Source organism: Strix aluco, chromosome 16 (assembly GCF_031877795.1).
Source record: "Strix aluco isolate bStrAlu1 chromosome 16, bStrAlu1.hap1, whole genome shotgun sequence".
Classification (NCBI taxonomy): Eukaryota; Metazoa; Chordata; class Aves; order Strigiformes; family Strigidae; genus Strix; species Strix aluco.
In genome coordinates this window covers 17,646,277-17,671,067 of record NC_133946.1, presented here as the reverse complement: position 1 = coordinate 17,671,067, position 24,791 = coordinate 17,646,277, and the positions used below count along the sequence as shown (strand labels likewise).

The 24,791-nt window shown below is 47.5% G+C and overlaps 1 protein-coding gene across 2 annotated transcripts; it reads right to left on the bottom strand.

The window, feature by feature from the left end:
- Positions 1 to 6,842: 6,842 nt before the first annotated feature.
- On the bottom strand, positions 6,843 to 10,811 carry INS (insulin). Of its 2 annotated transcripts, none has more exons than XM_074842484.1 (3): positions 10,733 to 10,811; positions 9,979 to 10,182; positions 6,843 to 6,979 (listed from the first exon to the last, which is right to left on the bottom strand). In XM_074842484.1, exons 1-3 carry the CDS (start codon positions 10,809 to 10,811, stop codon positions 6,843 to 6,845), a joined length of 420 nt encoding a protein of 139 aa, XP_074698585.1. The 2 variants fall into 2 exon arrangements, with proteins under 2 accessions (XP_074698585.1, XP_074698586.1); XM_074842485.1 differs by having other exon boundaries at positions 9,979 to 10,187; positions 10,739 to 10,767.
- Positions 10,812 to 24,791: the final 13,980 nt, after the last annotated feature.

Sequence of the window (24,791 nt, the reverse complement as noted above, 5' to 3'; positions counted from 1 at the left end):
TTAATGTTTCCCCTCTATTCTGGGGGGGTCCCCGGTGCCCATGCCACCTTGCCCTGCCCTAGACGGTGCTGCCAGGCAGCTGCAGGCAGGGGTGCCGGATCCAGCTGCGGGCTGCCCTGCGCTCCATCCCCTGGCAGCAGCTGGGACTGCAGGACAAGGCAAAGCCGTCGCAGGAATCTGGCTTTAACAGATTCCCAGCATTTTTGTGGTGCCCTATTTGGGTGACAGAGCCACGGATAATTGCTTTGCTCTGAACAGATATGTGAAACCTTAGGATCTTTTCCAGGTTGTGAGGACTGTGAAGCCCAACAGGAGAGGATGAATTCTTCAGGAAAGGTTCCAGAAACTAAAACTGCACACAGGCTAAAGGAAGAAATCAGGATGTAAAAAGCCTTTTTGGAGATGAAGAAGGCACAGTGATGTGAGGTTAGCAAGGGCCAAGGCGAATGGCTTGAAAGTTGCTCCCAGTCCTATGTTCTTAAATGGGGTGCACAGCTCTGCGGGGTGAAGATTAAGGACAAGCGTCTCGAGAATGACATCAGGGCTCTGTAGTCAAAACCATAAAGGAAAAATGGGCATGACATCAGTGCTCGGTGCCGCTCACTGTCCCCAGAGTGAGGTCAGTGATCTTGCAGGAGCAAAGGAGCTGCTGGAGGAGCACTTTCCAAGAGGGGCTGCAGCCTTTGGCGGTCCTCCCACCTCCTTGGCATAAACCAGGTGCCCCCTCCCCAACCCCAACATGGCTGCATAAGCCAGAAGGCAACCTCATCCCCTCCTCGCTGCTGCTTCCTCACCCCCAATGCTTCAGTCAGCCAAAACACATGTGGGTACACAGTGAGGTACTATGGACACCTGCCTTGTAACACCTGCACTGGGACAAGGACTGAAAAATAACCTGTCTACATTTCATCAGAACTCTGTGGGGTCAGAGTTTTCCCTCATTTGGGGTTGAAATTCATTGTTTCAGGACAAGGTGTCAGCATTTGGAAAAATGTGGCCAGTCTTAGGTTGCAGACATTTAAAAAGTGACTGAGAAAGCAATTTCAGAAGCGGGAGAGGAGCACGCGGCAGTTTGCGCCCTGGGTGTGCTTTTACGGGTCTTGAGCTGTTTCACCATGATTTCTCTCTTGCCACTGAAATCAGCAGAAGCTCAGGGGACAAGACAGTATTTATTTGGGATAAGTTTTAGAAATCCCCGCAAATGTTCCCATACCAGGTAGGAAAAGCTGGAACCTTGGGTGTGCGAGATCTGCCAGCAGGCACATCTGCAGAGCCAGGACCCTGCTGGGTCCCAGACTCTGAAGTGGAGGAGGTTTCTGATAAGTGGAAAAAAGGGTAGAATTTTTTTCCATTGAAACTTCCACAGAATGGTTTATCATCAATGTAGGGTGGGTGGTGTCATTTATATTTCCTTTTCTGTTTTCTGATTAGAAAAGAGTAAGCCGCATTATTTTCTGTCAAAAAGTTACATCTCAGAAGTTGGCAGTTCTGTAAAACACACCCACCCCCAAAATCTAGCATTACAAAGCCCAAATGACAACAACCTGGAAATCAAAAGCTGAATTTATTTCTGTTATTAATTTTCTTCCAAAATCTGAAAACGTTTTGTGGGAAATTTCAGTGTGAGCAACCACGCGCATCCTGGAAATCCTGGCATTTACCAGGCAGAAAAAAAGCACCATATTTTGGCCGGCTCTTTCAGCAACAGAAAGAAGGTCGGAGGAGCCCAAATGGTTCGTCAACCTCCCACTGCTGCTCCTGAAGCTGTCTGGGGATGGAGGGAAAGGAGTGAGGCTCAGATCATTTCCTTGTGCACTCCTACGGGCTTTTGCTTCACTTCCCGTTATTGTCCCGGATCTGCTCCTGCCTGCTCTGCCCTACAGGACTGGGAGGATGCGAGAGCCAGCCTGGCATTGGGCTCGGAAAAAAACGGCCTCCTTCCTCCCCATGGCACGCAGGAATAATTCACCCAGAGACAATGTGCTGGCAATGACTTTCCAGATCAATTTATAGCCTGACCTAAAGCTTTCTTCCTGCCCAGGGTGAAAGGAGAAGGAACGAGGGCTATTTTTTGTTCAAAATAGGTGTCTTTGGTGAGGTCAGTCTAAATCAGAGGGCATTTGGGGCGTTAACACTGAATCTGCTCAGTGCATGTTTTCCAACTCAAGTCATCGCTGCAAGTCAGTTATTAAGGAATCACACTGTAGATAAGGAGAGAGGCTGTAAGCAGGTTTAACATTTCCTACAAAGCTGTTAGGATGGTTAAAAAAAAAAATCCCAGCATATAGCCTGGCTATTTCTTATATAAAGTGAATCTGTGAGTTCCCAGGGTAATAGACGCGTTCTTCTATCTGTGGCTTCCCGGAAAAGGAAATAATACAGTCAGATTAGCTCCGGGAAAGTGGCAACCTTCCCTTCCTCTCCAGATAAGCTGGAGCAGCACAGCCCATCCAGCAGCCCGGAGGACATGGTCTGTCACCCAGCCCCCAGGTGCTGGTTGGTGCCCCGCAAGCAACTCCCCTCCATTCCTATTTCTGTGCACATCGCTCCCCTTTCCCGAAAACTGGAGCAGACCCCTTTTAAGTAAGGGTTCAGACACAGGGTAAACAGGGACAATGTTGGTCCTTTCTTTTCTAGGCAATGTTAACAACTCGTTAGCCGGAAGAATTTGTCTTGCAATCCCCTCCGTGGCTCAGCTTTCAATTCTCTATTCAAGCAGCATGAATGAACCCAAGCCTTTATTTGCATTCTCTTCAAATTGCCCTCCACCACGAGCATGAGACCTCTGGAAGTTTGCTGCAAGACTAGCAGAGCCAAGATATTTTAGCCGGGCATGATGCCCCACCGCTACCGCAAAAATCACTTCAAAGCAACTGCTGAGTCAGAATAAAGGGGGCTGGATGCATTTGCTTCCCAAGGATCACAATGCAAAGCCCAGCAGGAGGAGGAGCGGAGAGGGAGGTCAATGGATGCAGCATTCCCTGTCCATGAGTCACTTCTGCAGGAATTCCTAAGATCTGGCATCTCCCAAGCACATCTGAGAGCAGGGAATAGCCTGGGCAAAGGCACAGGGATTTGAGGGGGCCTTTATAAAGAAATTCCATCCTGGACCATAGTTAAGGACACCCTGGGCTGTTGCACATCCTCAGGTTTGGGTGGGGTAGGGGGCTAAAGCTGCCTGCCCTGTCACAGCACAGGGTCAGCAAGCTGGCAGCATCACGTTTACAAGCCAAGGAGCCGTGTGCTCCTGTGTGGAAAGTGCGTAGGGTTGCCTTCAGGCTTCCTTCCCTGGAGTCCCAGAAAAAAGGGGAAAAAGTACCTTTGTTCTTCTTTGGTCTTCACCTTGATGCAGCTTTTAAAAAGTGAAGAGCTGGCCCTTCATGTTATTTTCAGTTCTGGAAAGCAAAGTGTACTCATAAGGACTTTTTTTCTTTTTTTTTAAGGTTTTCTGCAGCATTTAAATTGATGCAGTATTTTCTCCTGCACCTCCCGGAGAGCGGTGTAGCTCTCCGTATGTTGTACACCTCCAGGACAGCTCTTGCTTTGGGGAGGAAGGGAGCAATGGCAGCTACACATGTACTCTGCAGAGAGCTCAGACTGATGGGGTCCCCAAAGCAGATGTGGGGCCATCCCTCCATCCCTGACCCTAGATGATCAACACTCCCTCCTCTTCCCTTCACGAAGGGGCCTGCTGATTCCTTTTCCTAGAAGGCACAAAGGCAGGGGAATGGTGGGGAATATCCATCATGGCCTCTTTCTGCTCCTCATCCTTCTCTCTTTTCCTCCAGCCCTGGGTAATCTCCAGCTGGGCCCCCAGTGTGTCCAGACCCCCATCTCACCTAGCCTCCAAAACTACCGAGAAAATATTGGACTGCATCTTGAGCTGGGTAGGAGGGGATGTCCTGCCCCATCTTAAGATTTCAAAACAATTCCCACTGTGTTTGCTGAAACCTCCTGGAATTTTTCAGCAGCAGGAGATGAGTCCACCCCGGGGTAGCCCAGAGCCTGGCGGTTAGCATGTGGTCTTGGGCAATCAGGCACAGGGGGTGAAATCCCTGCTCTGATGCCTGCAGAGCGGGTACCTGAACCTCCCGCGTCCCTTCATCCCTTTGAATCCTGCTTTGTTAAAACCAGTCCTGTCCTGCGGGAAGTGCCGATTTTGATGAATCAACATTTTCCAGCAAAAAATGTGGCATTTGCAATTTCCCAACCAGTCCTAATTGAGAGCATTCAGAAAAAGCAAACAAACAAACAAGCAAACCAAACAATGGCAAGGACGCAGGAAACAAGCTGGGCATCTCTGAAGAGCTGTCCCTGCCTGAGCATCGCTGCCTGGACAGAAGTGCCAGCAGATAATCAGCTCTGGCATGGAGACAGGAACCCCGTGCTCTGTTGCGGGGAGCTCAACCTTGCTGCAAGTGCCTGCTGGTCCCTTTGGTGCTGAACACGTGTAGGTTATCTCTGTAATGCAAGAAGCATCTCTGATATTATTACAAGTAAGGGCTCTAGACCGTTCTGGTCTGCTCCTGTCCTTGGCATGACCCATGTGCCCCATTCCTAGAGAAGCCAGAGGTATCTCCACAGACTTGGCTATATCCCTCTTCTTCCTGCTGTTTCCATCATCACCATGCAGCACTTGGAGAAGTGCTTGTACCAGTCTGGCAGTCAGGCACTCTAGGCTTCTCCTACACCACCTCTTTCTCTTCCAGTATTCATACTTCCAACTTTTCCCATCAGGAGACCTATACAATTTTGTCAGGTAGGTACAGATGGGAGTCTCAGATTTGTACTAGAAAGTCTCTGTCTTGTCTCAGAAGCTCCTCTGCTCACTTGCTTTCCATGGACCTCTGATGCTGAGTGCAGGATCTCAGTCCGAGGTGATGCAGGACAAGACTAGGCGACTCCAACAAGTCTTGGGTTTTCAGCTGTGGAGGGGAGCATTTCTCTTGGATGTGCTTTCCCTCCAGACTGTGCAAGTGGACCCGACACTCTGCCTTTGGGATCAGGGTGGTATCTCCTTGGAGTGGATGGATATATGGGATTGCTGGAACTCTGTTTGTGCCTGAATAGGATGGTGGCCTTACCATGAGTAATAGCTCCTGGCTCTTTGGATTGTCCCAGCTAAAAATTATGTGAAGCTTCACCCTCACCTTTGAGTGGATCAAACCACTTTCTCCCTGTTCAGCCTGAGGCTAGTGGTGATACAAAGGGGCTAAACCCTGGAAAAAGTCATGAGTTAAGCATCCTCCTGAGTTCTAAAGTGGAGGGCTCTCAGGGATGGACTGACAGGAAAGCTGAAAAAAAGATTTAATGGCCACAAGAACTAGAACTGAGCCAGGCTGAAGGATGAAATTGCTATTCTTTAGCAGCAAATATCTTGCCATGCTTTCATAACCACAAGGTCTTGGCCCAAGTCTGCCTGTCACAGTTACAAGCTGGCAATATTCAACAGGGCCCAGAAGAAGGGGCAATGGAGAGGGATGGAAGGGTGATCAGGGGGAATAGCACCAGCAGAGCAGCACAGGTGTGGCAACTGCAGTAGGGGGCCCTGTCACGGGCTCTTGGATGCATTAAGGGAGCCCGTATGGAGGGTTACTGCAGGGAATCACTTATGCTTTCTGATTTTTTATTTTATGGCTGTGTCTTCTTCTCAGCAGCTCCTCCGGCTGCTTTTCCAGCCCTTCAGTTTGCAGTGGTTTTGCCAGTTTTGTGCTCATGATAGGAGTGGGAGCAATGCATCCTGGCAGGGAGGAGATGGCAGGTTCCATCTGTGCGGCTCTGATGGAGGCAGTCAGATCAGGTCTGGGACAAGAGGCTGTTAAAACCACAGCCTCCTCTCAGGCCAGCTTTCAAAATCTGCCACCAGCACAATGCAGCCCCAGCCACTGCTGCCACCTCTGCTAGGCTGCACTCATCCCACGGGTATCTCCTGCATGGCTTCCACTTCACTGGCACGGGTGTCCCTCAGCAGAGGGGACGTGACCCTTCCCCATGCTCTCTGCCACCCCAGCCAGTTGGCACTGCCATGGCAGCTTTTCCTCCCAGAAAGTGGCAAATTTGGGGCCAGATACTTGAAAGAGGTTTGCTGCAACAGGAGCAGGGATGCTGCCTTGAAATGCTCAGCTCTTGGACAATACACTCAAAACTCCTCTGGATGAAGTCTGCTTTCTGCATGTGACTTGTCAAATACTTGTGAACGACAAGCACGTCACACAGCAGGGGCTCTGCCTGGGCCTCCCACATGAAGAAGGGGGAGCTGGACACACTCTCTAAATTGGCCATGGCAGTCATCCACGATTTTTCTGGGTACAATTAAAAGGTGACTTAATTCTTTGCTTAATCTGAACTGTTTCCATTACACAGCTGAGGAAGTTCGGTCTCCCAGCTGCCTGGCTATATTTGGGCTGTGAACTGCAGGAAGTTGATCAGCGTGACATTGCCACAGATATTCCCCAGTAATGTTTCCCTAGAATGAGAAATCTTGTTCAAACCTCTCTGCCCTCTCCTCCTTGTGCCCTGGGCACTGAGGGTACTGGATGCTCTGCGTACCCACTCCCGCACTGCATAATCCTCCTCTCTTCCTCCCAGGAAGTTCATTTGGATGGCAGAAGAGTAGTATGAAGTGATGGGTGGCCCCAGGACCTTTTAAGACTGCCTTACCCGAGCACGGATGACAACACCCTAAAGTAAACATCAGTGCCTCTTCCCCAAGACACGGACGCACAAACCAGCACAGTCCTTCAAATAGATCCACAATATTTATTCAATTGTTTTGAAGGTGCAGTAGCATAAGTGCGTGTTTCTACCCGTGGCCCACGAGCTCCCTGCCGCTGGCATCGCTGCTAGTTGCAGTAGTTTTCCAATTGGTAGAGGGAGCACGTGTTGTGGCAGCATTGCTCAACAATCCCTCGCTTCACTTTCTCAAACTCCTCCTGATGGAAAGGCAGCTCTCCTACCTCGCCATGCAAGGGGCCGCTCACTGCCAGGGAAGAAAAAGATAAATTGTGGGACATCACACAGCATCAGCCCTGGCTGTTGAGCCCTGCAGACACCCCCTTTGCAGACACCAGATTTTTAAGCCAGAGTTGGCTGGAAAATAGGGAGGAAGTTGCAAAGGTTTCCCTGGTTTGGTGCTGCTTGTAGCACCTTCAGGCTCTGTGTTTCCTCTCCCAGAATAATCATATGGTGCTCAGAAGGAGCCAAGCTGAGTGGATGTCAGCAGTGTGAGGGACAAACGGATACAGGGGCTTTACTGAGGAAGGTGTGTGGAGAAGAAGAGAAACACTGCACCCTTCCTGGGGTGAGTGGCTAGTAAGGTGAGAAAAGGGGCTGGTCTGCTCCAGAGAGATGAATTGCTTGGGACTGCAGCCCCCCTTGGGCAGTTACCCACTCTTCTGGGAGCCTGGGCAAACAACTGGGATGTCCACAGGATTGCAAGGACAGTCCAGTCCTGGGGCTGGATGCATTTCCCAGCTGGTCCTGAACAGCCTGCTCCTGTTGGCTGCCTGAATGTAGCCTCAAGCCGATGGCAAAAGCGTTCATGTGTGTCCATGTTCACAGCTGGGGATGAGTTTTGAGAAGAAATGATGAATTGGGGTATTTGGACACAGACAAAACTCAACAGAATGTCTTGTTTGCTGGTGGGAACTTGAAAACTTATGGACAAAACTGTTCAGGTTTTAGTTGCCCAATGAAAATACAGAAAATGGCAAATAAAACAGAGATTTTTCCTGTAGGAAGTAAAGAGCTGCTAACAACAAAAAGAAAATGCCTGGAAAGCGAGAATGAGATGTGGTTTCTAGGGCAATATGAAAGTACAGCACAAGATGCAAAATCCCCAAGCCCCCAAAGCATGATGCAATGAACGAGGCACAAGAGTAACAAGAAATCATTATGCTAGTGTGCTAGGAGGAAAATCTAGGAAAGATTTAGTCCAACATTAAGTAGAAGAGGAAATAGCTAGTCAATGTTCTGTGATTTACTTGTCTTCATCCTTCAAGCCAGCTGTGAGCAGACTGTAAACAGAACCAGCTTGTGTGACAAAGAGATGGTGTCTCAGACAAAAGTCCTGGAAAAAGAGGTAGAAAGTCCTCAGATACTTTCAAACTGGTTGGCCCTGATGAAATCCTCTGTACAGTATTTAGAGAATTTGGCTAATGAAACTTCCAACCCATTCGTGGTGGTCTTCAGAAATAAATAATCAGAGAAGGAAGCAACTAACCGCCCAGCTGGCTATTCAAAACAAACCATGGCAAACCCTCTGCTGTGACATTACCTTGCTTCACCTTCCAAAGACCTCTCAGACTATTTCACAGGATGGTTACATGTGCAGGAGAAGGAGTTGGATACAAATGAAACCAGTGTGTGATGGGAAGAAAAATGGTGGGAGAGGTGTCTCATAGTCAGGGGAGGTTAAGTAATGGTCCATCTTGAAATGAGAGGGTTGAAATGGCTGGGATTTGACAGGGGTCTCTTCTTCATCTATTCACAGTCTCCATTAGTTGTTTGGAAGACAGAAAAGGGAGTGTGCTTGTTAGGTTCACAGAAGAGCCAAAGCTGAGAGGAGCTACATGTACCCATCTCCAGGAGAGACATCATTACACCTGGAGCATTACAAGTCCTGGCCCCATCTAGATACAAAGACCACACTGAAGGGCAGATCTCTGGACTGCCTCATCCCACCTGCACTGCCATGCAGACACAAAGTGCTGGACCAGGGGCAGCGACCCAGCACCACAGGGTGTGCAGGCAGGGTGGTCATATCCTCCTGTCTCCTGGCTCTCGCACTTGTCAGTGGTCCAGGAGTCCTAAGAAGGGGAACAAAAGCAGCTCCACCAGCATTTCACCACCATGAAAAAAGAGATGATATAAAGCTGTGGGGGCTGCAAGCCTCTTGAAGGGCAAGATTAGTACTAAAAATTACCTTTGAAACTATAGAAACACTGAAAAGATGGGATGCTGTTCAGTAAGAAATGGGAAAGATGCTGAAGGTAGGCAGGAAGACTGCGTTGCACATCCAAGGCAAGGGTTTAACCGTGGTAGCGGTCCTTCTGGGACTGCTGATCCACCTGAGGGAGGGCCAAGGCATCCAAGGCAGACAGTGATCACTACCAATAAACACTGCAGTGCTGCTTTGAAAAAGGCAAACCACCTGTGTAGACAGGAACATGGTGTGAAAAACATATAATATCGTTCTTCCAGTTTGCTCGCTTTATTTGGCACTGGGAAGGCATCAGCAGGGGTCTTGTGCACTTCTCCAGGCATCAGGAGTCAGTAAGGATGTGGACCAAATGCAGAACAATTTGCATGGACAGAGACCTAAGAAGGTAGGGGGTGAGTGCAGAGGGGATTTAGCTGAGAGCAGGTTAAAACTAGACATGGGAAGAGTCTTCCAATATTTTGAAAAGCAGCCATAAATAAGAAAGGAGTAGACTCTTCCCCATGTCCACTATGGAGAAGACAAGAAATAATTTACAGCAAGGGATGTTCAGGTTAGATATTGAGAAGAAACACGCAAGAAGGTCAGTTAAGCATGCGAACAGGCAGTTTCAGAAGGCAGAAGAAGTTTTCTCACTGGAGATTTTTATGAACATACTAGACAAGCATGGGTCAGGAATAGGATGGGGACAACTGAGCCTGTCTTACGGCAGAAGGTGGTTTCCTGGGTTCCGTCCACCTTTATTTTCTATGAACACTCCCAGGCTGGTGTAATGGCCACACAAAGAAATAGACAAATAGACAAGTTTGAGCTTTCAGGCACAATTCCTTTTGCCTCATAAATCCTCTTTCCCTGTCTGCCCTCCCATCTGCCTTTTTAACCTGAAGAGCTTTTCATTGGCAATGTGACACTCCTGGTATGTTAAAGGTATTCCTGGCATTCCCCATCAAGGACATTCCTTGTGTCACTGTCAAAGATAGGCAGTTGTTACATTTTGCATCGCATAGCATACAACTGCATTCACGGTCAGCCTAACTTACCTAGAGGCTGCTCAATGTCCCGGCGGGCTTTGGGGGAGTAGAAGAAACCCCTCTCTCCACACACCAAGTAGAGAGCCTCCACCAAGTGGGAGCCGCAGAGGTGCTGGTTGGCAGCTGCGTGGCTGATCCCGGGGCTGGAAAGAGCAAGAAGGGCCAGGAGAGGCAGCGATCGAATCCAGAGAGCCATGGTGGGCAGGGTGAGGCCTAGGGTTAAGAGGCAGAGGAGACGCAGGGAAGTCTAAGAGGAAGAAATAAGTTGTCATCAATTATCTTATGTCCTTCAGCACCTTTGGCATGAAAATGAGACCAAAGTAGCGGATGGACCTTCTGAAGATGCCCTAGCTTGAGAGGGAAGGAAAGCTTTCTGCATCAGGCTTTGCAAATCACAGAAAATGACTAACGATTATAACCAGAACTCTCCCCATCCACAAGTGCGCATCGGTCCTGGCCTCCCTGCTGTCTTCCCCCAAAAAAGCCAAACTAGACTGGAAGAACTATCTCACTGAGCCCTGTAGCATATGTGCCCAGGAGAGCCAAGATCAGCAGACACCTTCAGAGGAAAACCCCTCGCTGCCAAGTCAGAAGGGGCTGTTATTTATGATGATGGCCCCAAAACAGCACAATGTGCTCAAAGACCTGAGGAGACCTCATTTTCCTGGACTAGCAAGCCAGCACCTGTCACCACCACTACATCAACTTAAGAAAACAGCTCTGCAAAACAGGTAGAAGCTAGAAGGGCATGAATCAGACTTACCCAAAGAAGTGGCAGCAAGAGATGGAGAGAAGTTTGCTCTGAGAGTTGGAGACTGTTTGGGTGGTAGTAATATCCCCATTCTCTCTTTCCCGTATTTATATGCTTTACATTAGCCCAAGTGACACAAGAGCTAGCACAAGCCCAACCTCCTCGATGACACTCTAGCCAAATTTTTTGCTGCTTGTGCACATTAATTTCCCTCTACGTAGCATCCACAGGCCTTTATGCAAGTTAAGATAGAAGCAACAGTTTGCAGTTTCCATCTCATTTCATCCGACCTGTTTTTGCTTCCCTGAAGCTCTGTCCTGAGCCATCAGTGACCCTTTTAGCAGGAGATAATGGTGCTATTACAGCTGCAATGATTACTAATGACACTAATGCTGGCAATAGGCACTGCTGGCATTGAGGTGGCTCAACAGCTGTTTCTAAAATGTAAAATTAAAGGCAAACATGTTAATCTGTTTGATTAGTATCACCTTGGAAAGTATGCAGTGACTGAACCGAGTTGTGGGTGAGACCATGCTACTGTCAGGTGTTAGAGGAAGGAAAACACATTATAGTGCTGAGGCTGCCTGCGGCCCCACTCACTGGCCATGCGGAGCACAGCGAGAGACACGCGTCCACAGCTTGGGCTGGGGGAGGAATAACATCTGCATTTTGCAGGAGACCTTGGGTGGTCGTTTTAGCTCAGCATGGGGCTAGAGTTAGAGCATTTGAAATTTTGTATGTGAAAAAATAAGCCTTTGCCCCTTCACGAACTGAAAGGCTGGTCCCCTCCTTCATCTGTCAGGTGCCCCTTCCAACTCCCGTTTGGGATTAAGCAAAGCAGAGACTCAGGCTCTGCCGTTTGCAGGTGAGAGTTCTGAGCACCTCAGCAACTCTCTGGGGCGCTGCCCAAAATTGTGTCTTCAACACCAAGAAAGATTTCTGGTAAATCCCAGTGAAAACTAGGAGATAGCTGATTGTCTTCATTCTGGCTGGTTCACTTTTAATAGGAGATGATGGGCCAGGGGTAGTCCACTGGCTTTCATGGGCCTGATTTTGGCAATAGATCTAGCTCGCTCTCTCTTTCACAACATCACCCGATTTTTTTGATACCTCTGTGCTCAACTTTTCTGCCACCAATAGTATTTTTTTTTTTTTCCCCCTGCCTGAAAAGGACTATTTTAAATGCTGGGGATGACAGACTTCCTATTGCTCTAAATTTTGATACTACGAGTGCTCAGCACCACTGAAAGGAGACATTTTCATGTCTGAACTCTGCTGCTTGTTTAACTTAGAAGAAGCCTCATTCTCCACACACAGTATAAATCAGAAGGAAGCTCACCGAAATCAGCAGAACGCCTTGAGGCTCAAACCAGACCCTTGATTTCTTGAGTAGCCAAAGCAATTCCATCCATCAGCATCTAGGAGGTAGGAAGTCCTATATGCCCCTGTCATGGCTTTAAGTGTGAAGTATCATATGTTTGCTAAATGACTGCAATTGCAAAAAGGCTCATGAGAAGTGCTAAATCTCTGATGAGCATACAGGGAGGGGACTTATTTGCTCAAACGGATGCAAGGCAAGGTTATCAGTTACATCCCCTGCCATGTAGGTCTTTCAGCCTGCCACTAATAAATCCAAGTTGTGATGCTCAACTACAGTTAATAGCATTTCTGCACAATGTGTAACACTATCTCTGTCTCCCTTATCCTCAAAAAAGATATGGGATGTACTTGAATGACCTAGCGATATACCCATGAAGAGGGTCTCAGGTTTCAGCAAGATATGAGTATAGGGTATTCACTTACTCAGACCTTCTTTCTACCGAGAGAAGATGGGGAATTAGCAGCTATACAGGATAAAACCTGGCATTTTACCCAATTTGAAGTAGGTTGTCAAAGCCAGGAGCAGAAGCCTTATGCCACTCACGCTTCCTCCAGAGCAGGGAGCCCACACCCGGCATCTCACACAAAGGAGACAACTTGCAGAATTACCCAACAGATCTCCTTAGCAGTCATTTTCCTGTGGTCACTGGTAGACCTCAGTCCAGTGGTCACCTTGGAAAGGCTCCGGAGCAGGGTGTTCACCCAGGTTAATCACATGCTGAGATTTGCCATTTAGGGTTTTCCCTCTTGCACTTTTGAACATTACCTGAGCTCACCTGAACTCATGTTTTATTGACAGTGGGATTTTGTAAGGAGGGTCCTCTATCTGCTATCTTCTCCCTTCTGGGTACCTTCCCTGATGGGCTTCCCCCTTCCCCAGGGATTACCCCACTGATGTAGTAAAAAAAACTACTTTATTTTGTGTTGAAAGTGCCATGGTATTAGTCTGTTGTTTCTCTTACTCTTGGCTAACCAAATCCTGGAGGTAGCTTCGAAAAGCTCGTGGCATTTCTGCAGCACGCCCCAGCAGGGGAAGGGCTGACTGTACCCAAGCATTCAGGAATCCCTCTTGGCTCGCTGTAGTTTGGGTGAAGAAATAAGCCAGAAGATTTATTGGAAGGAAAAAAGATATCACTCTGGCTCAAAGTTCAGCATGGGCCAATTTTTTTTGCAAAAGTTTCCTACTGTGATTTTTTTTCCCCTTCCAAAATATGATCACTTTGATTATTTATTGGAAACCATATTTTCTTACCATAAATGGTCCTTTGGAATATGAAAAATGCTAGCAGTGATATAAATGGATATAAAACGGATATAAACTGCGGAAAGTTTTGTCTTAGAAGGAAAACTCCCATGTCAGCAGTGAACTAAGAGAGGGGGCCAACAGGGGAGCCCATTTCTCGATGGAAAAGATTTTTCTACAGAAAAATCTCAGCTCACTCCTTCCTATGATTTTCATGTGATTCGGCAGTGACAGGCCAAATGCTCATCCATTGTTTCAGCTATGTGTGCCTCTCGTGATCCCCCCAGATCCTCAGCTCCACATTGGGCTCCCTTGGGCGAAGGGTGGGAGCAGCTGGTTGGGAGTGGGCTGCTCCTGGTTCCTGCCCTTCATGCTAAACCACCTCTGGACGTGACTCAAAGCCACCTCCCTCACTCACATCCCCCCGACCCCAAGCAGTTGCATCAGTGGGAACAAGGTTTAGGCAATCCCCGGTGTCATGTAATCAAGTTTTACAGTCTGTTGCCAGCACAATAAAATCTTTACTACTGTAGATGTCTAGCATTTTCGAACCCTGTCCTGAAAAAATAACAAGCCCACTACAGGGGAACTAGTTAACAATTACAAGCTTGTGCAAGTTTTACTGACAGCAAAATTCAGGTCCGGAGACAAGCAAGTTCTCAGAGAGCACCTGGGGACCCCAAAACGCCACCCACATCCCCAACACTGCTCTCACACTCAGCAGCCACTGCTGGGGCTGCTCTGCCCATCCCCACATGTGTGTTGTCCCAAAAGCAGAGCAGAGAGCAACACAGAGGTGACCATGTGCCTCCTGTTCCCTGGAGAGCAAATTTGGTGGCTTGTGAAACAAATAGTCCTGGAGAAGGCACCATCTGCCAATGCACCCCTGTGCTGTGCCAGCAGCCTGACAAAACACGGCCCCGAGACATCCGGAGGGGTCTGCATCCCGAAGAGCAGCTTTTGGGGATGGCCAGCCCCTGGAGGTGCCCCAGTATGGCCACTAGTAGCTGGGGATCTGTAGTTGGGGCCATGAATTCAGGCACATGGGCCATTTGAGCTACAGAGGTGTTGCTTTTTGCTCGGCATGGGAAATGGGGACCTCCCCGGGTCCGGCGGTGACCCCCTCCAGGCTTTGCTCTGCTCCCTGCAGAGGTGCAGCAGTAGCTGGTGGCATGGCACGGAGTGGGGTGGCCGGCATCCTTGGTGCTTTTTGTCTCCATGTGATTTCCAGCAGCTCTGCTCCTGTTGACGTGTCCCAGCACCCATGGAGTGGCGGCGTGCGACCACCCCACCAGCGGCAGTGATGAGTCGAAGGACAGGAAGGTGGACCTGGCACCGAGGAGGGTGCTTAATCATGGGAATGCTTGCAACCAAATCCTGCGAAGCCTGCAGAGATACGTGGCAGGTAGGGCAGCCGCCGTGGGCTCAGGGGGAGAGGGGGCTGCTATAGCAAAGGGTGAGGCTCTGCAGCTTATCTGGAGCCACACAATGAGAGATGCCCTTGCTCAAAAGGGGCATTGTGCAAGCAGAGAAGGGGGCCACTCACTGGGATACAAGTAATCTCAGCTTCTATAAACTAATCCAGGCAGCCGCCTGGGTGCAGGGCATGTGAGCCAACCCCATCGCCCCGCCATCCACCAGGCCCAAGGGAGATGCTCCTGCCAGACCGTGGATTTCACAATTTTCCAGGCCCTTCCAGGCCAGGGACATTATCTTGCTGCCTCTTAGAGCACAAAGGGTTGATTCATAAGACGGAGGGTGTAACCCAAAGATCAGCGTAACCAACCAGGTCTGACCCATTGGTTTCCATCACCTTTGGCTTAGCTGCTAACAGCAGGGAGGGTCATGAGTACATCTACACCTCTGGAGATGCAGCTCACTGGTAGAAAAAGATGCTCCAGGGAGCAACTCTGAAGAGCCATTAGCTTTCATTAGAGGACAAGGGAGTTTCCCAGGTGTGCTGTGGCTCTGAGAACAGCCTCCTGTGACCCAAATGCTCTGGCCACCCCTCCTGATCACATCACACATCTCTCCGGGGTAATGCTGACCTTTGGCCACCCAACTTACTGGGAACCATGGAACCTGCAAATTGGTTTGGCTGCACCCTGCTCAAGCTCCCCCGGTCTCTGCAGGCTCAAACCTCTACACAAGTAGAGCTGCCCAAGCTCAATAGACCAAATTTAATGATCTCTAGAGTAAAGCTTCCAAAATCTTTCCCATCTACCTTGGGAAGAGCATATGCAAGGTTATAAACATAGATGGAAAAAACAGGTATGCTCGTTTTAACTCCATCAAAATATTACTGGGCACTTTTTTTTTTTTTTTTTTTTTTGAGAAGTTAGAGGAGAAAATAGCACCTAAAAGCTGCTAATAGTTCCTAGACACAGCTATTAGCAGACGCAGCAGAACAAATTAGTTTGTTTATCAATGAGGAGAATATGAAATCTGTGCCTATTAATGGCCTAAAAGTAATCCTTGGCGTAGATAGAGAAACATTAGAAGAGGTGATGACACCCTGCTAGAGGACAAGTAATGAACAACTAAAGTAACAAATAACACACAGAGTGGAGAAAGTGATGGAAAAGTAGCCTGATCAGCATCAATCCAAAAATACACATTTTCAGCACTGATACCACATCTGTCCTTCTTCACGTTGTGGAACTCCATGAGAACAACCAAAGAGGATCTTGACCTGGTCTTCAGGAAACAGCCATGAGAGGGGCCATTGAGTCCATCAGGGAGTTTTCTCCAGCATCCACAAGTGTAGGCACTAAAGTCTCCTGGTGCCACCACCATGGCTTCCACAGCAGGTGGCATCACAGGCACCACTTGGAAAGCAAAGGCATGGGTGACCTGCAGAAACCTTTGGTAAAATATGACTTGGTCCTTGGCCATGATGCTGGAAAGCATGGACAGGCCACCAGAGAGCAGCAGACATAGAAGAAAGTGATGGGTGCTATAACCAGCCAAGGCAGCAAGGGGGTAAAGAGAGAAATGCCAAAAAATGAAGGAATGGTTTTCGCTGTCTCAGACTGTATTTGTCCCCTGTAGTAAAGGGGTCTCAGGGATTGGCAATAAATGATCAAGTCACATACTTCTGTGTTTTCTGCCACTGCTCATCTCTGCAGCTGTGGGTGCATCGTGGACATCTGCCACAGTTTCCCCAGCGGTAAAATTGGGGCCTGCAAGTGATGCTGTAAGAGGACATTGAGGACCAACATACTCATTCTTGCACCACACTTTCTGCTGTGTTTAAATATGAATCTTTGAGACCCTGTTTTCTAGAATAAACTTTACTTTAAAAGCCCCTGTTTTGCTATTAAGATACTCTTGAAGATTTTGGCTAGTGCTGCCCTGATGCCACTGCCCTGAGGTCCCACTTTTCTCCAGGAGATGTGGCTTGCCATCTGGAGGTGCCGCTCACTCCTTCTCAGGGTGCTCCGAGCTTTAGCACTTCAGATGCCTCCAGCTGGGTTGGGACTCAAGACAGGAGCTGTGATTTCTTCCTCCTTCCCCCTCACTCCCATAGCATCACCCGTGTGGGAATTGGTGTTTCGCCAACAGGCACAGCTCTGCACCAAAGAACCTAACCTTTCCTAACACGGCATCTGGCAGCAAATAAAACCCAACCCACCATTGCTCTTGCGAGCGGTGGCTGCTCCCAGGTATCCATCTCGCCAGCTACGCTGCTTATTCCTCTCTCCCAGGATGCTCCACTGGGGCAGGAGGTGTCGAGGACTTGCAGAAGGGCTGAGCCCCCCCTGGTCATGGGCAGCCCGACCTCACTATAGAGTTCTCTGATCTCCTCTGCCAGGGTATGGGGACTCCCAGGTCCGATACCATTAATTATTGCTGGGTAAGTGGATTGTTTTGAGCACTTAAAGCTACTTTAAGGATTTGGATGCACACCGGTAACTGGTCTGTAGACTTGCCTAGGGGTTCCTAGACAAGGAGGTGTAAATCCTACTGATAAGGCTTGTTAGTGTTAGGGGGCTGGGAAGGGGGAGGCGGCGGGGGGGTGTTTGGAGCCAGGCACAGGGCTCTCCAGGGGCCGGGAGGGGTGAGCCCGCTGCTGCAGCCCCCTCCTCCTGCCGGGGAGCCCCTGGATGGGGGGAGGCACTGGGGTGCTGCGGGCAGTCGGGGTCAGGCTGATTTACAGCAGCAGAGGAACTGGGGCTGTTAATTCAAAGTTGCCGCTTATCGGTGTTTAGAAAGCAAGCTTCGATCTGTTGGTTAGCGATTTGGCCTTTGCTGTAAATAGAGGGGCCCCATGCTTTGCTCTGACATTTTTGTCCTTATTATCTTGTCTCAGCCTCCAAGGGAGGTGGGAGAGTTATTTAAGTCTGACCTTAGTGGAAGGAAAATGAACAACTCCCTTACCCCACCCTGTTTTTCTCTCCACTGTCCTGGGTAACAACTGCTGCATTGAACTATCTGTCCGAGATACTTAATCCTCTACCATCCCTGCAAATATTTTGTAGATCAATTCACCCTGCTGTGCCCAGAGAAAATAATTGCAAAGAGACCAAGTAGAACTAATGTCAGGAGTGAAAAAATGGATTTTGCATTGTTATCCCTCCAGGAAAATCAAAGAGGATGGGCCTTGACCCCATCAGGTGCTGGAGCTCACCACTGAGCCTGTCTGGTCTTGCATTGCTGTGGTTCAGGCCTAATTCAAACCTGTGTTTCATGTGATTTTCAAAACCAGTTGCTCCATCCCAAGCTAAACCTCTGAACGTCACATACAGAAACACATGATAGGGGCTGGTTGGAGCTGGAGGGAGTATTCTGGATTTGGGGAAATTTAGGTCAGGACCCAAACCCTCTACAGTTCTGGAGGAGAGGATGTGGGGAATGCGTGAGGAGTCTGGGTGGGTCCCAGCCCTGTTGGGACATACATGGTTTTGGGAGGCTTGCAGTACAGAAATCAACATGTACAAGTACTCCAGCTGCTCCTGGGTGATATACACCATGCACAAGATGGTTGAAGTGAGTTCATTAACAGAGACATGAAGAAACCCTTATTCATTTGAAGCACAGCACTTGCAAGTCTGAAAAATATCTGATCTCCAAATGCTCATTTTATTGACCTGCCACCACCAACCCTACCAGCTGCACAATGAGAGTGCTGCGAGGCTATGGTAGCACATCTGGGGTGCAGTCACATGGGGTTTTAAATCCCTTGCCTAATCTTTGCAAACCTCTCTATTCAGTTAAAAAACCAAAAACCAACAACAAAAAAATCTCCTGATCAGTTTTCAAGACATTTTCAGATACTTTCTGCTTTCAGCCGTGCCAGAAAAATGTCAAAAGATCATCTTTCCCCTGGAAAACTTAGCATTTCCCCAAACATTGTAACGAACAAGTGTAGGAAAACTGAAAACAAATTCTTTGCGGTGGAAAGTGCAGTACCTTTTCTGGTCCCTGGGGAAAAAAACAAGTCTGATTTGAGCTGGATTAGCAGTACGAATGACAGCTCAGGTCAGCTGCAGCCTTATCCGAATCAATTCCCGTCTCCGGGGGGGTGGGGGGTGTGTGAGCGCATACCTGCGGCTATAGGATTTGTAAATAATTGAGTTCTTCTGATCCGTAGCATCACAGCACAAGAAGAAAGATTTGGTCCTGAAGGGGCTGACAGAGGTTCAAGCCCCAGATCTGCCACTTAGACACTTCTTCCCAAAGCTGTTTAGGCATGTAATTACTTTTCAGGCTCTGTGCCTGGTCTGAGTCTCTCTGATTCTCTGCTTCCTTTTATCTGTCAGCCTTTTACAGGGACAAGAGTACTCCTCTACCTCCCAAGCGTGTAATGAAGATGAATTCATTACAGCTGTAACACTTTAACGAGCACTGTGAAGATACAGGGTATCCTTACAAGTCCTAAATTAGGAAACTCCCTCTCAGACAGTGCTGGGGTGCCTGGATGCATGGTCCAGACCTGTGCTGGCAATACATTAATCCACCTCTGTCCATGATTCTGGAAGGAATTTAACCAGAGAAAGAGTCTAGCTTTCATGTAAGAGCCAAGCTTGCAGAAGTGACTGGAGTTAGTTTTCTTAAACATAAGGATAACTCTGGAGTAGGAAACATTTATGTGGCCTTGGGCATCTCTTTTGGTCTCTGGGGGTGCATTCCAGTTCCTGGGCATCTTGTATCCCATCTGCCACTCCCACATGGATGCAGCAGGCGCCTTAGGTCATCTGAAATAGTCCCTATACTTAAGTAAGCAGGATCCTACTCTTAAAAGGGTGTTCAACACATTTAGGATTGAGATTGCACATCCTGGTTACATGCAAACCATACAACATAACAAGGCAGAGTACATACACCGGTGTTCCTCCATGGCCAGCATTACTGGAATGGAATAGAAATGGTGAGAAATGCTGGGAGAGAAAGCACGTAGCGAAGGCAAGCCCCCTGGTGTGTTACTATTTAGAAGAGACCTCCCAACTACTGTTCCATGCATAATTGTGCAATTGGTAATATCCTGGCAAAGAAAGGCTTAGATCAGCTCGTCTGCCAACAAGGGACCATTTTCCACCTCCAAGTTAACATTTTGCATGAGCGCAAGTTGTGGATCTTCTGCCTTAACGGGCCCCAGGTTGGGGCAGGCAGGCTGGCCATCTTGAATGTGGACAGCAGAAGGATGCAAGAGCCAGACTCAGGATGCTAGACCAGAAATATATTTTTTTTATTCTTAATATCATGTCAGCAGCAGCACGATTCCAAAATGAAAAATAATTCTGTTTTATATTTCTTTACACAGAGAGACAGACAGAGAGATCCACCCACAGCAGCAGCAGCAACAACAGCAAGAGACCGCTCAGCGAGGCACTGGGACACGCAGATACCAGCGGGTACGATGGGGCCTGGCTCCAAGGAAGGCTTTTCTCCTTCCTTCCTCCCTCGCCAGCCCATGCTCCATCTACGGGAGGATTTAACCTGGACTGACCCATCACCTTGGCTTTCTCCAGGTCACTTTTTATAGAACTTGCAACCGTGCTTGGTGAGGTCTGGGGAAATGGCATGAAGGCTCCCATGACCCACCCGAAGGACATGAGCTCGTGCTTAGCTCTAAGCAGCCACATAATCCTACAAATCTGCTCCACTGTCAGGAAAAGGGAATTTATAGCATCTTTTGGTGGAGGGTGTGACTGGGTAGATCCTCAAAGTCTTTTCCTCTGAGCAATCTTGTTCAAGGCAGCTCTACAAATCTGACCAGCCTTGTGCACGATACTTAAGGGATACGTTAAGACAAAATTGAAAGCATGGGAAAAATCTAAAAAGACTCAGGAAAAAGTGTAAAAACATGAATACTGGAGGGCTACAGGAAATCCCAACAATATCAGAGATTACAGCAGGGGCTGTGGGCGCCTCTCCAGCCCACAGGAAACCGATGGGTGATAGAGACCAAATGTTCCCCGATACGGGAGAGCGGATGAAGGGAGACTCAAGGACACGCTGGCTCTATTAGTGGGACTGGTATGGGAAGCAGCAATAATCTGTGCCGACCAAGCCAAGGCAACATCAGACTATCAGCTGCTTCAAAGGGAAAATTGTGTTTTAAAAGAGCCTATCAAGTGTCTCGAAATAAATTTGTCTTTAGAAAAGGAATACCATCTAGTGGCCCAAAAAGGCAATAAAGAGGTGCAATGGCAACTAGAGAATCAGATGAATTTAGAAAAAAAGAAGGAAAAACTGCAAAAGTAAGGAGAGGGATTAACATATATAGTGCAGTGATTCACCCTGGAGCAAGGGAGAGCTCAAAAGGGACCTGATCATAGTAAATGCAAAGCTAAAATTAGACACTTGCAAAAGCAGATTGGGATGCAAAAATTAAAAATAACTGCTGTAGCTGCAGGAAGTGGTGGAGAGAACTGGATCGGGAGCCATCAGAGGAAGATGATTTCAAGGATGATATGGGTAAATGGGAAAAGAAAGAGAAGTCGAGAATAGCAGCATATCCCACAAAGACTACAAGTGCCATCCCGGGGCAGACAGGTACGGCAGATCAAACTGCTGTAGCTGTTAAAATGAAAAAAAGTGGCCCCAAGGAGGGTAGCTGCAGATATGAAGCCACTGAAAGAAAGCACAACAGTAGAGTGGAGTGTAGGACTTAGAGAAACTGCTTCAAATTTTGAATTAAGTGGAGATTAAGTGTTAAGTTGATTAGAGCATGTGCTCCACCAGCTTTTATTCACTGCACGTTGGGCACCTCCTTAATGAACTTTTAATGATGCCATCATGGGCATTTACTCAAATTGCCCGGCAGCGTGGTAAGACAAGGATGCAATTGGCAGCATTAACATCAGTCCATAAGCTTGAGGAAGATGGAGAGTCTTTAATGAAGTGATGGGGAGCTGCTCGAATGTCAGCAGGACAGGATACCATGTACCAACCACCCACTCCCAGCAGAGCACAGGTATCTCCATTGCCCCTGGCAGCCCTGAGGCTGAGTCAGGCTCCTTGGACAGTGGATGAATTAGGAGAGCTAGCAGCACAAATGCACCCCCACGATTCACAGCAAACTCCCATATGGCAAAATGCAGGGGAAGAAGCAATCTACAGAGTTGCTTTCACATTAAGAGACAAACAATATACTTTTACTTGCATCCCACAGGGCCGAGCACCTGCCCTGCTTGCATTAGGAAAGTGCTTGAATGGTGGTATCTGGGGGACAAAGAAAATGAATTGTCTTATGTGGATAATATTCGGGGGACTGCAGCTACAGAAGAAGAGGTACAAGAGAGAAGTAGCTGAGTTTTAAAATTAATAGACCAAATGGGATTTAAAGTCAATTTGAATATAGCACAATTAACACAACCCCAGGATAACTGTTTGGGAATTGGAACTGGTGAAACAAGAAGATGGATAGATGCTAGAAAGTTTAAGCTTTCTGTGAAATAAAGACTCCCACTAATCAGTCCCAACTCTGAAGAGTGCTGGGAGGATTTAATTTCTTATGGCAGCATATCTATAGCTGTGCTAGTATCTTATGGCAGCGTATCCATCTTTGCTAGTACCAGCAGAGCATTATGGAAATGACAGAAAAAGAATCAGGAAGGGAGCTGGAGCAATGAGCAAGACAATGCTTTACCTAATGTGAAAGAAGCTGCTTAGAAAGCTCCTGCACTATTATTCCCAGTCAAAGGAAAAATATTTGTAATAAGAATTTCAATGCAAGCTGATTCTGTGGGAGCAGTACTGTTACAGAAAAATAGTGAAGGAAAATGGATACCAGTAGCATATGAGTCCTCCCCTCCCCAGGGTCTGGGACAAAATTTCCCTGGCCATGATAAAGCCTAGTTAGAGTCAGTCTGGGCTGTGATGGTCTTTGATGCTTTTCCCCTCCACAGTCCAGTTGTACCCATCTACTCATACTCTGCTCATAAGCACAAAGAGAAGAAATGGATATTAATGTGGATATCTTTTTAAAGGAAACCAGTAGTAAACCAAAGGTATTGTGTACTCATGGGAGTGCTAAATTTGAACAAGGAGGAAAAATAATCCAAGATACTGTTATTAGTGGAATGAGGGAATAAATAGTGGGGAAACTAGAGAAAGGAACATGCCAAGAAGCATAGAGGCTGTCAGTAAAAGGCAATCCCCTCTACACAATATCTCTCTACAGATAGCTACTATGCTGATAATAGAATAAAATACTGGATGCGTGATAGGGAGAAAGCTGATGGCAAGCACAGAATGGGACACCCATGAAGAAAACAGGAGGTTTATTTTACAAGCTTAGAGGGAGAGTGGGAATGAAATATATGTAAAGGATGTTAAAGCACATGGGAAGACTGAAAGCAGTACTGAGAAACAATTTAGTGAGCAAGTAGATAAATTGACTCAGAGTTTGTTTACTGCAGCCTCAAGCAGGAATCAGTTAAAAGAGAAGATGGGATGGATACTGTGGTCAGCTGAATGAGAGCAAGTTATCTTAGACTGTCGTAATAAGTTACATAAAGGAGAACAAGGTACCCTGAAAAGAGTGCAAAGAATTTATGTTTGGCCCCAAATAAAGCAAGAAATAGAGGACGTAAATAAAAACTGCATAAGGTGTGCAATGATGCAAAAGAGGACTAGTAAAAGAAAGCTGTCAACTCTACTGCATTGGCTAAACCCCAGACCTTGGCAAATACTGCAAAGGGATCATCCAGATAAACTGTCGCAGACTAATGAAGGGTATCAGTATCTCTTTGTCACCATGAATATCTTTCCAGGATGGACTGAGGCTCTTCCACCTTAAAGGAATACAGCTGCTGGAACTGTAAAAATGCTGTTAAGGAAAATTGTCCATAGGTCTGGAACAGCAGCTGAGATAGGATGAGATGAAGAGCAGAGGGGGTTGTAAGTGAAGTAACTCAAGCCTTAATGAGTAACCTGGGGATTCAGCAAGGACTGCATATACCCTACCACCTGCAATCCTCCAGACTGGTAAAAAGAAATGAGTCAGACTATTAAAAATAGACTAAAGAAAATTGTAGGACAATATCCAAAATGATGGGCAGAAAAGTTAACCTCGATATTAGTAGCTTTAAAAAGAAGTGACAGATTAGGGACTGGTTTATAACTCTAGCATATTTTGTTTGGATAGCCTGTTCCTTGGTGGCCCTGGGTCCAAGACCGTAAAATATTATGGCAGGATAAAGAAGAAAACAAGGCTTGGGTAGAAGAAGCAACATGAGAAAAATAGGTAAAATGAGAAAGGAAGACTCTAATTCATATATAGCTTATGAAATAAGGGACCAAGTAATGTATTTGAAATCAGATAAAAATGAACAAGCCTTAGAGACAAAATGGAAGGGGACCTATTATGTTACTAATAGGATAAGTCCTCTAAGATATTTAATAGATGAGTGCAATGGTAAATACGAACAGCTTCATGGTTCTCAGATGTCCCCCTAAGGGGCCAAAAAATTCTGGAATCTGTCCTGAATTTGTCAAGAACACAGACACAGAAAATGCCCCAAAGAAGAACCTCCAGCGCCTGTTCAGCCTGAGCCCCCGCACTCACAGCCCGCCCCAGCGCAACCTCAGCTCTCGGAAGCGAGGGGGTGCAGCCCGCGGGGTGTTTACCTCCCGCATGGCTGCAGTAGATCTGTTTATATGCTTGCATACTAACGGGGCTGGTTTATGCTTCGAGTTTTGCTTATTTTCTATTTTCGTAGGGCAACAGATTTTACTACAGCTCCCTGAACAAGCAACAGCTGACAGAGTCACGGAGCAGCAATGCAAACTCTGAGGCAAGGCGGAGGAGTTGAGGGCTCCTGCAGTTGCAAGGATTTTTAACTTGGCTTTTCACTCCATATTGATAGCTTCGGTCTTTTTATAAATTGCATTAATTTTAGACATTTAACAAGGCAGATAATGACTGTGAAGTGTTTTGGAGAACTAGAGGCAACCACTTTCAGACCTTTATGGGTTTTGAGGCCAGACCAGAAAGCGAAT

What these genes read in the sequence shown, in the direction of transcription:
- INS (XM_074842484.1), bottom strand. Translation starts at nt 10,811, where the DNA reads ATGGGGATATTACTACCACCCAAACAGTCTCCAACTCTCAGAGCAAAC. An exon ending in TCTTGCTGCCACTTCTTTGG is followed by an intron (nt 10,183 to 10,732) that starts GTAAGTCTGATT and finishes TCTTAACCCTAG; the next exon opens with GCCTCACCCTGCCCACCATG. An exon ending in GGACATTGAGCAGCCTCTAG is followed by an intron (nt 6,980 to 9,978) that starts GTAAGTTAGGCT and finishes CTTCCCTGGCAG; the next exon opens with TGAGCGGCCCCTTGCATGGC.